Consider the following 11,969-nt stretch of genomic DNA (forward strand, 5'->3'; position numbering starts at 1 on the left):
AACAAAACGTACAAGTAAACGTATGAGAGATTTGACTCTTCATGACTCTCATATTTCACTTAATGGTATCCTTTGGGCTTAAAAACATCATTGAATTTTATGATTTTATGGTTCTAGTTTGAGAGCCAAATTGTGTTTCTTTCACTGGTCCTTTTTTTAATGTTTTCGCTGTTTTCAGGGAGATGTTGTTTTTTTAACTAGTTCTAGATTCAGAAACAAAGTGCTTTTCTTTGGCTCTGGCTTCAGGCCTAATGTTGGAATACCCTTGTTGTAGCCCATAATACTTCAGAAAAGGTTTTATCAAATACAATCCTGGTTCAAACTAAAATAAAAAGAGGTATCATAATGCCTAAATAGATTGTGGATGTGGACACTATCAAATTTTTATCTACACAATAGCTGCTTTTGGTTAACTGACTGTAAGTGGCTTAAGATCTTACAGAATAATTTAAAATAAGCCCCTAGTTTTTTCCTCAGGTCCAAAAGATTATGATAATATGCACAAGCTTTATCAGATTGATTACACACAAAGTCTTACTCTTATATGAAGCACAAAACAATATGACACTGAATTAATTTATAGAGTTTTACACCAGTATGATGTTTTCTCATGTTTTTGAAGATTAAACACATTAACTTCAGAGTTTCTCTACATGTATTTGGAGATGATTGAAGGAGCTGTGGGCCACTTTCTGCCACCCAGCTCCCAGCTGCCTGGCTAGCTTATGCCCGAAATAACAACACACAAATTGTATTCATTTAAACACTGCTTGGCCCATTATATCTAGCCTATTCTAGGCTAATTCTCACGTTTAAATTTAGCCCATTTCTAATAGTATGTGTAGCACCACGAGGTGTGCTTACCGGGAAAAATTCAGCATGTCTGACCTGGTGGCTGGATGCATCGCGTCTGCCCCGGACAGGAGAGGAAATGACATCTGCCTTACTTCCCTCTTCCTCCCAGCATTCTGTTCTGTCTACTACACCCACCTAAGTGGTGGCCTATCAAATGGGCCAAGGCAGTTTCTTTATTAACCAATGACCTTCCTCCATCATTTTCCCTTTTTCTGTTTAAACAGAAAGGAATGGCTTTCACTTTAACATAGTAAAATTACATATAACAAAACAGTTACATTAAGAATTACAATATTTACAGCTATTTTTCTTCATCATAACTAAGGAAAACTATATCTATTCTTCTACTCCATCAAAGACTCCAGAAAGATATAACATTACCTAAGTAAATGAGAAGTAAGCAACTTGCAAAACTCTAGAAATCACAGAGACATCTTGCTGCCTGAACAGTCACCCAAAGTTCCTCTGTACCATTGGGGCATCCATCTTCGGCCTACAGGCCCATAGTTTCCAGCAGACACTTCCACAAAGCAGAAAATTTCAAAGGTAGTTCATTCACTATCTGCTGTGTCCTGCAGAATGTCTCGTATACTGGGTTTCTTTCCAGTATGTGATCCTTTATGCCTTTGAAGAGCACTGTGTTTAGCAAAGGCCTTACCACACTGATTGCATTCATAGGGTTTCTCTCCAGTGTGTGTTCTTTTATGCAATTGAAGATCATAATGACGTGCAAAGGCCTTACCACACTGATTACATTCATAGGGTTTCTCTCCAGTATGTGTTATTTTATGCATTTGAAGAGTACTGTTTTTCACAAAGGCCTTACCACACTGATTACATTCATAGGGTTTCTCTCCAGTATGTGTTCTTTTATGCCATTGAAGGTGACTATTTTGTGCAAAGGCCTTACCACACTGATTACATTCGTAGGGTTTCTCTCCAGTATGTGTTCTTTTATGCAATTGAAGGTGACTATGTTGTGCAAAGGCCTTACCACACTGATTACATTCGTAAGGTTTCTCTCCAGTATGTGTCCTTTTATGACTTTGAAAATGACTATGACATGCAAAGGCCTTACTACACTGATTGCATTCATAGGGTTTCTCTCCAGTGTGTGTTCTGTTATGTATTTGAAGATCATAATGACGTGCAAAGGCCTTACCACACTGATTACATTCATAGGGTTTCTCTCCAGTATGTGTTCTTTTATGCAATTGAAGTTCATGATGACGTGCAAAGGCTTTACCACACTGATTGCATTCATGGGGTTTCTCTCCAGTGTGTGTTCTTTTATGCATTTGAAGATTGCTTTGATATGCAAAGGCCTTACCACATTGATTACATTCATAGGGTTTCTCTCCAGTATGTGTTCTTTTATGCAATTGAAGGGAACTATGATGTGCAAAGGCCTTACCACACTGATTACATTCATAGGGTTTTTCCCCAGTATGTATTCTTTTATGTATTTGAAGAGCACTGGTTCGAGAAAAGGCCTTACCACACTGATTACATTCATACGGTTTTTCTCCAGTTTGTGTTCCTTTATGAGTTTGAAGAACACTGTTTTGAGTAAAGGCTTTACCATGCTGATTATATTCATAGGGTTTCTCTCTATTATGTGTTCTTTTATGCATTTGAAGATGATTTTGATAAGCAAAGGTTTTATCAAATTGCTTAATTTTAGAGCATTTTTCTCCGGTATGTGTTTTTTCATTCCTTAGAAGATGAGTGTTATAAGACAAGGCTTTAGCACAGTGAGAATATACGGAAAACGTCGCTCCAGTTTGATTTCTTTCAATCCTGCATGGATAATTTACACATGTAAAAGCTTCACCACATTCAACGCACTGTTAAACCTCATATCTATATGAATTAGTTTCATATCTTTTTCCAATTGTAAAACGGAATCAAACATTATGGTTTTATAACTTTGTTTAAAATCATGCTATGGCCAGGCGGTGGTGGTGCACACCTTTAATCTCAGCACCCGGGAGGCAGAGACAGGCGGATCTTTGTGAGTTCGAGACCAGCCTGGTCTACAAGAGCTAGTTCCAGGACAGGCTCCAAAACCACAGAGAAACCCTGTCTCAAAAAACCAAAAAAAAAAAAAAATCATGCTATGTTTACCCATTAGGGGTCATTTTGCATCTCAAAAAATATTTGTGATGATAATTTCCTTTGTGTCATGGTTTACCTTTTCATCTATACCTATATTTTTTCTAGGATATTTTTTACATTTTTGAAGAGAACTGCATACACTGAGTGCTTTACCAACTTTACTGCATTTATAAATTTGACTATAATGTGAATCATTATACATTTGCTAAGTGAACTAAGACACCTAAAAGTATTTGGACAGGCCTAGAACTCATCGTGTTTTTTTGTAATGTGAGTTTATGTATTAACAATGATGGTAGAAAATGAATTAACTTTGAATTTTTGGATCAATTTCAACAAGTATACTCTACATAGGAACTATATTTTCTCTTCTTAATTGTTCTTAAGGAGAGGTATGCTAAATCTTTCCATATCACTATGCTCATACTCTTGTGTCACGAGTAACACATGATATATATAGGGAAGGAAGACTAGTCAATAAAAGATTTCCACATTGAATTCTCATGGTTTGACTTTCTGTTCCTCACAGACTTGTGGTATAGATATTAAGGTTTCTCTACAACATCTGCCCCTTGATCCTTGACTCTAACAGCTGCTTTCACTAAACTTAGCACAGTCACAAAAAGTATATGAGTAATACAAAGCATACCACAGGCTATTGATTTAGTAGAAAGTTTTGTAGCTATACTCATCATCACTGAAATGTGTATACAGTTTCTGTCATCAGTAGCAAGAAACAAATAGACTGACAGATCTATAATATAGCTCTCATGGTTAGTGGTAATATCTGTTTAGTCATTGATTCCTTGACTACTTCTTAAATGAATGCCTTGCAAATGCAATTCACATACAGGAAATTGAGGTATATGGATTTGTGAGAATTTAATAACCATCAATGCATTTAAAGCTGTGCTTATTTACACTGTTGTTTTGTTTAAGTGTCAATACACATTACAAACTCATCAGAGGCACATTGTTATAAACTTGCACAAGAAAATTACCTTGCATGCCTTCTACAACATTGACAATGTTCTTCAGTGTTATGGTCTTCCCAAATGTATCCTAAAATACAGTACCAGAATATGTATGTTATATTATTCAACATTGTGCAATAATTAGCTTATTATCCTAAGAACTATGACTGTTATTCACCTCATATTCCTTCTTTCTAAATCAAATTACAGAACAACAACATAAACCAAGGAAAAGTTGTCTCCATATTTTGAAACATGAAAGAAATTTATTTTTACCTATAGTAGTGAGGTTCCTGTAGGTCTCCAGCATCACATCTTTGTAGAGATTCTTCTGGGATGGATTCAGCACATCCCACTCTTCCTTAGTGAAGTTGATATGCACATCATCATAGGTCACTGCCTTCAAAAATATACCACACATGTGTACAATGTAAGCATGACATTGGCAACATTGGAATGCATACTTCTTTGAAAGTACAGTTGTATGATTCTGGTGTTACCCATTCCTATTCCATGACATAGACACTCACTTTAGAATGAAATTTAAAAGGATAGTCAATTCTTTTATTTCTGTACCCTTTGTATGGTATATCACCTTATAAGAGCAATGTCTATTCATAGGGAAAGAAAACCAGAAAAGATCAACAGTACATTGTATGCCTGAGAAAATTGTATAAAAAATTACTGACTACAGAAAGGAAAAAAAGATGGACAAACTGGGTGTATTGAAGTATTGTGCCTTTAACCACAACACTCAGAACACACAGGTGGGAATATTTGTCTCTGAGTTGAATGTCAGTCAAGTCTAAGCAATCAGGTCCAGGAGAGGTGGAAATACACATTAAGTCCCTCTTTCCATTGCAAACCGGAATGAAAGAAACAATGAGATAGAAAGAACTGAAAGATTTTTATTGAACTTCCCACAAAGAATTGTTTTCACTCCAGTTAATGACTCAGAATACTCAGGCAGTACTAATGTTATGAATACATGGCATCTTGGCAATCAGAGTGATGCCCTCTGTCAATTTTTAAAATTCAAGACATTATGAAGCTCAGCACAGCAGCATATACTTGACATAAAAAATACCTACATTCTAGGACCATCATCCAATAACATAAAAACAAATAGAGCCAGGAATGATGCCTTCCCTTAGTTACAGGAATTGAGAGCCACACAGTTACTCAGATAAGCAAACGAAACAATGAAAACAGCAGTCCTGAGGACTGAATAACAACTGTTTCTGCTATATTTTATGTGATTTAGAGATCAAGCCTATAACGATGTTAAAAGCATTTTAGTAGGGCTGGAGAGATGGCTCAGTGGTTAAGAGCACTGACTGCTCTTCCAGAGGTCCTGAGTTCAATTCCCAGCAACCACACGGTGGCTCACAACCATCTGTAATGAGTCCTGGTGCCCCCTTCTGGCACACATGGAAGGAATGCTGTACACATAATAAATAAATAAATCTTTAAAAAACAAAAGCATTATCATCCTGACGTAATAATATCAACCAGGTTGAGTTGTTGTTGTGGGGGGCAATATTCTTCCTGGAAATTTAAAAATTACTGCAGGAAAATTCATTGTTCATTGTGGAAAACTTAAACACTATTTATATAGACATATATAGACATATATATTCAATGGCATGTACAATAGAGACAAAAATAGGTATGAAGAAAAATGAAAAAATTTCTAAATTTTTTTTTACCCCATACTCCTCATATGAGACAAAAACTCTAATATTTTATTTTAACAACATGCTTGGATTTATAGAGGGACATAGCCAGTTTCTACCACTGTACACTCATAAATATACATCCACCTAAAAAAAGGCACCCAATGAAATAATAGGATAAAAGTGTAGATTACTGAATCTGCTCTAAAAAGAATAAAGTGGCATATGTATGTATGATGAGATAGAAGGGTAGACCATTAAAATTAATTTTAAAATTAACTACTTATTTATACATTTTACATTGATATAGATATGGATGCTTCCTTTTGATACAAACTTGACATAATTTTTGTTAAAACATACTGTCTTTGATGTTATATTCTTACTCAAGGTTGTACCTAATACAACTCACTTAAACATGCAATGAAAATTTGTAGTCCCCAAAAGTTTTATCATAAGCAAATGAGGATATAAAGTCCTGCAGGTTAGTAGTTTGTTACTTATTATAATTGAAATTATACTCAAGTTAGGTAAGTTTTCAACATTATACAGAATTTTATTAGATGATTCAAATGAACATACTTTAGAGAAAATGTTTGCTGAAGTAAAGCAAACTTTGTCTCCTTGGGGATTAAAAATTTCTTCTGAAAATATACAAAAAGGAGTCTATTTATTATTCAGCATGTTTTATGCCGGGCAGTGGTGGCACACACCTTTAATCCCAGCACTTGGGAGGCAGAGGCAGGTGGATCTCTGTGAGTTCGAGACCAGCCTGGTCTACAAGAGCTAGTTCCAGGACAGGCTCCAAAACCACAGAGAAACCCTGTCTCAAAAAAAAAATAAGAATAAATAAATAGGGGCTGGAGAGATGGCTCAGCGGTTAAGAGTATTGCCTGCTCTTCCAAAGGTCCTGAGTTCAATTCCCAGCAACCACATGGTGGCTCACAACCATCTGTAATGAGGTCTGGTGCCCTCTTCTGACCTGCAGGCATACACACAGATAGAATATTGTATACATAACAAATAAATAAATAAATATTTTAAAAAAGAATAAATAAATAAATAAAAATAAATAGAATACTTTTACAAAAATGAGTCCTAAATTTAAAAATTAGGAGAGATTATTTGTGGAATCTTAATAATTTTCTGAAATTGCTGCAAGGTATTGACCATCTATATCCCACTGTTTGGGTAAAAAATTCAAAACAGTAATTAGAACCAAACTATAAAAGGTGACAAGATTTTAAATAGTCAAAGAGAATTATCATCTAAAGCAGAGAAAAAAATTGGTTTCGTAGAAATAAAATTACAGGATGCACATACGGATTGTTTGGATCTGAAGTTTGGTTACATTCAAGACATTTTTTTTGATACAGGCTTTTTCTTTAGTTTTCGAACATGTACTACTCCTAGCTCTTGTAGACCAGGCTGGTCATGAACTCCATATGCCTCTGCCACCCAAGTGCTGGGATTAAAGGCTGAGCCACCACCTCATGGTCTTCATTCTAGACATTTTAACCTCTATGCATTCCCCTATAAGAATTTTACTGCAGAGAAAAGATATTATTTTTAAATCAATATTTTTACCATATAAACAGACTAAAAGCTATAAAGTTATGTGGAAAAAAATCTGAGTTGATATTAAAAAGAAAATTGAAACTTCATCTATTAGCAAGAATTAACCAAGGTTAAATTATGGACTCTTTTACTAATGTTAAAATTGAATCATAATGGACAGCAAGTAAACACTGGCAAAGAGCTTGCAGTAATTTCTTGGGAGAGATTAACAACAAATATCCATTTTGCCATAATTTTGATAATCATAATGATCATCTGGAGTCATTTCAGACTTAAGGAACCCCTTTGAGCTCAAGCATGCCTGCTGTGCTTCTTCCAGTAACCTTGAGGGCTGTGAATAACATCTGTGTTAGCCAACAGAAAAAGGATTTTGCCCAGCTGAAAGAGTCCATTTTTTCTATTAAGATTTGGGCTAAACCAGGCAGTGGTGGCGCACGCCTTTAATCCCAGCACCCGGGAGGCAGAGGCAGGCAGATCTCTGTGAGGTCGAGACCAGCCTGGTCTACAGAGCTAGTTCCAGGACAGGCTCCAAAGCCACAGGGAAACCCTGTCTTAGAAAACCAAAAAAAAAAAAAAAAGATTTGGGCTAGTGTAGGGCAGCCAGGGGCACTCCTTGTTAGTGATTAGAAGCTGCTTAGCTGAATCGGATACTGCACAGGTTTAAACTGTCTCCAAACAGTGCAGGGAGGTGTGGTGCTGACTGTACTGCTTTTTGATCTGCATTTTGACTGTGTTCAGTATATATGCTGGCTGAGAAATAAACTCGGGCTGTTTTCTATTGACCTTTCACCCTCTCAGTCTAACCTATGATTCTGTCTTCATTTCTCTTAATCTAACTTTTCCTTAGCCTCAGCATTCCCTCCAAGGGAACCCCTAGGTGAATTATGCTAGAGTGATGAAATGGGGTATCCTGTCTTTATAAGTCCTCAGACTGAATGCTGTTTCTACAAAACACACAATCCTCAGCTCCTCTCTCTTACCACCTTATATTCCTCTCTCTGCCCAGGCATGCTACTTCCTATCTGCAACTGCTTAGTGATAGAATTAAAGATATGCGACACCAGCATTTGACTCTACAACAAACTGGTGTGACTACTGGGTTTAAAGGTGTGTGTCAGTATTGCCTGGGGTGTAAGGTGGGCCATGGCATCTGTTTTACTCTATGATCTTCAGGCAAGATTTATTATTAAAATATAAATGAAAAAATAATTAGAAGCAAGCATCTGAGACCAAGAAGAGAATGTAAAACTGTTTATCACCAAAGAGTATAAGAAATATTCTGAGTACAAACTGGAGAAGGTCAATCATTTTCAAAGACAATGAATGATATAATTAAATTATGGTTCACAAAATCAACAATATAGATGACTCCATTGACAAAACAAGACACAAACACAAATATATATATGTGTGTGTGTGTGTTTCTTAAAGAACTGTAAAATTCTAATCAAAATCAATTCCCAAGAAATCACTGGCCATCACACATCCTGTACACTCCTGTTCTGTCCTTTACCAATAATAGAAAATGGGTTTGGTGAAAAGGGCTGTTTCACCAAAATTTACAATATTCTCTTGAAGTCTTCTGGTGTTTTTACTTTACAGAAAATAGTTTTGATTACTCAAAGCATCTCATTCTCTTATGATAAGGAAAATGATATCTGTTATGATCACTACCATGTTGTTTCCTACAACTGGTGATGGAATCCAAGTCTGCATCACAGTGAGGAAATGAAATCTTTTTAAATGGAATTTCAAGAGAAGAGATTTTTAAAGTATCAGTGTACATGTAAAGCAACTTGCTTTACTCCAACTGCTCTATAAGTTCCAAGCACTTTTGAAAATAAGATTACTGCTATTTTTGTGTGTTTGTGCATGAGAGAGAATATCATACATACACACACAGACACATACACACACAGATACACAAACAGGTGACATACAGAAAGGAAGGTTGCTGAATTGGGAATATTGGAGATTTGTTAACTGTAGGCCCATATTTGTGTATGATGTAGCAGCCAAGCATAAAAGCTATAGGTCCCATCTGAGCTGATCATGTAGCTCAGCAGACAAGCTGTCTCTGCATAACAATAGCAAGGATGTATAGCTCCTTTCTTCTTTTGTTAGAAATGTAGATCTCCTGAAGAGAGGTGTTGGCTGAAACTGGTCAGAATGTTTGGTGCTTATTTCTTGGTAATTTGGAGGAAGTCTTATAGAGACACTAATTCATGGCCTATGAGAAAGCTAGCTTACAGGTAGATGTGGACATGACTAAAAGCCCATTCACCTGGTTGCCTAGGACACAGCCTAATGTGTTTTCCCGCTCAATTTATGTGATGATATATAAGGTGTTTGGATAATAAACAAGAAGAGATCGTCGAGAGATCTTGCCCTACAGGATGACCCTGTAGGTTGCATCTGATCATTCCTTGTGACTCCCTTCCAGTCCAGTTAGGGAAAATAATTATCTGTGTTGGACCAACACGGGCTTCAACAATTAACCTATCCACTAGCGTGTAGGGTATCTGAATTCAAGTCATCCACAAAAAGAATATGTGCTGAGCCACCTCCCCAGACACATAAAAGCTTTTATCCAGTAAGTCAAGTCTTTTTCAGATTAATAAAAACAAGAAAAACAAAACATAAAAAAGAAAAAGATGATCCTTATGAAGATGATCTATAAAAATTATGATTTTGTGTATGAAAGTTCCCACCATTAAATGAATACAAATAGCTTTGCACAACAATTTATAACTGGACAGCTGATAACAAACCAATATTCACAGTGGAAACACTCAGAAGGCTCAAGGGATTATGTATTGATCATACCAACACTTAAGTAGCAAAGATTCAAATATGAAGAGGGCAACACTAAAAACACAGATACGCCAGGATATGAAAAGAGTCAGGCACCTAAGAAGAAAAAAGCAGTCTTTCAACAGAAACTTTCCAAAAAATAATGACCTGATAAAATAAGAAATTTTCTGAAGAAAATTGATGAAGGTCCATTATTTTAAAGATAACCAATAATATATTTATATTACAGTTAGATTACAGAAAAAAATTAGTATAAAAATTCATGTATAATGACTTCTATACTTTCCACAATTATACATAAATAAAAAATGTGCACAATTTTTGTAAAAGAATTAAGGGGAAGGATATAAAAAGGCAAAAGCAGATGCAGAAATAGTCAACTTTTAATCAAAAGACCTAAGAAAACTTAGGCAAGGAAAAGTGTGATCTTGACCAATGTTACCCAGCTACCTCTGATTATATGTGATTAAATAAACAGAAACTACACAACTTTCACAAAGTTATCTCAAAGTAACCCTTAAACTGTTGTTTCTGACCCCTAGTTACTAATATGTCTTTCAAAGACAGAAGCCTCATGACATAGACGTTCTCTTTGCAAACAGAGGAGCTCTCTTGTGATGGCTCCCCATCCCCTGGTGCTTTCTTCTGATTTCAGATAAATAGTGCTCTACTGATACCCAATCCCAAACAACCTAGAAAAAATGATTTAAGGAGTAGTGGGGGAAGCAGGTGGTTGGAAATTCGTACCTGAGCAGTGGGCCCGGGGCCTTTGGGGAGCCTGGGAGGGAGAGCCAGAGGTACAGGGGACCATGGAAACAGCCTGCCCAAAGAGCACTGGTCCTGTGCCCCCCTCTACAGGTTCTGGGCACACCTGGGGAGTCCCTGGCAGCCAGGAGCAGCAGGAAGAGCCAGTACTACTTAAGGTGAACCCAGGGATAGCATCATTGAGGGCCCAGAGCTATGTGATCAAAGCTTCAGGGAGTCAGGGAGATAGAGGAAGAGGATGAGAAGTTAAAGGAGCTACAAAATGAGGTAGAGAAGCAGATGAATAAGAGTACAACCCCAGGCAATGCTGGCTCAGTGATCACGTCTCTAGAGAAGATGCAGGCTGATGCCAATTCCATCTATGTTGGCAATGTGGACTATGGTGCAACAGCAGAAGAGCTGGAAGCTCACTTTCATGGCTGTGGTTCAGTCAACCGTGTTACTACAGTCTGTGACAAATTCAGTGGTCTTGCCAAAGGGTTTGCATATGTAGAATTATTAGACAAAAGTCAGTGAGGACTTCCCTGGCTTTAGATGATTCCCTGTTTAGAGGGAGACAGATCAAGGTGATTCCCATCAGCACACAGATGGGTTACCCGTGTGCCCAATACCGTGCCCAAACTGCCAATTACAACAGCTCCCAGTCTTGATTCTGGAATCAAAAAAAAAAAGAATTAAAAGAAAAACAGAAGATGGAAAAATATTTTTTTTTAAAAAGATATACTGTGGAAGGGGGAGAATCCCATAACTAACTGAGGAGGGACCTGCTCTGTGTAGTAGGGCAGGCCCAGGGACTGCGGCAGTGGTGCCATGTTCCCTCTGGAGATTCAATATAGACACTTCTCAAATGTGCAAGCTGCTCCCTGTTTGCCTGCTCTACTTCACTGTCTTTGGGCCTGGTTAATGGTAGGTGAGCATGGGTGGTAGGAGGCCTTTTTTCACCCAGAGTTCTGGAAGGGCACCAATCTGTTCAGCTTGTTTCCTTCCCTCATCTTCTGCCTGCCTTTTGCAGACCCTGCCTGCCTTCTCCTGTCCTTTCAGGTCTAGGCAAACTCTGCCTTTCTTTCCTAGGGGCTCCTGCTCCTCAAATTTGTCTGGTGAACTATTGTTTGCTTTTTTGTTTATTTTTCTGTCTTGAGTATCTTTCTTTGCAGGTTTTTGTAGTGGAAAGAACTCACTCCCAGTGGAT

At 37.2% G+C, this 11,969-nt stretch overlaps 1 protein-coding gene and 1 pseudogene across 1 annotated transcript; one reads left to right on the forward strand and one right to left on the reverse strand.

Annotated features, from left to right (window-relative positions):
- Nucleotides 1-1,454: 1,454 nt before the first annotated feature.
- Nucleotides 1,455-4,451, reverse strand: LOC130866742 (zinc finger protein 431-like; the record flags this gene model as incomplete). The annotated part of the gene is made up of 4 exons (XM_057758309.1): nt 4,448-4,451; nt 4,224-4,343; nt 3,975-4,035; nt 1,455-2,655 (listed from the first exon to the last, which is right to left on the reverse strand). Coding segments are annotated over exons 1-4 (1,386 nt in total), but the record flags the coding sequence as incomplete, so codon positions are not given.
- Nucleotides 4,452-10,824: 6,373 nt separating this feature from the next.
- On the forward strand, nt 10,825-11,433 carry LOC130866743 (polyadenylate-binding protein 2-like; annotated as a pseudogene).
- The last annotated feature ends 536 nt before the right edge of the window (nt 11,434-11,969 follow it).

Source organism: Chionomys nivalis, chromosome 26 (genome assembly GCF_950005125.1).
Source record: "Chionomys nivalis chromosome 26, mChiNiv1.1, whole genome shotgun sequence".
In the NCBI taxonomy this organism is placed as follows: Eukaryota; Metazoa; Chordata; class Mammalia; order Rodentia; family Cricetidae; genus Chionomys; species Chionomys nivalis.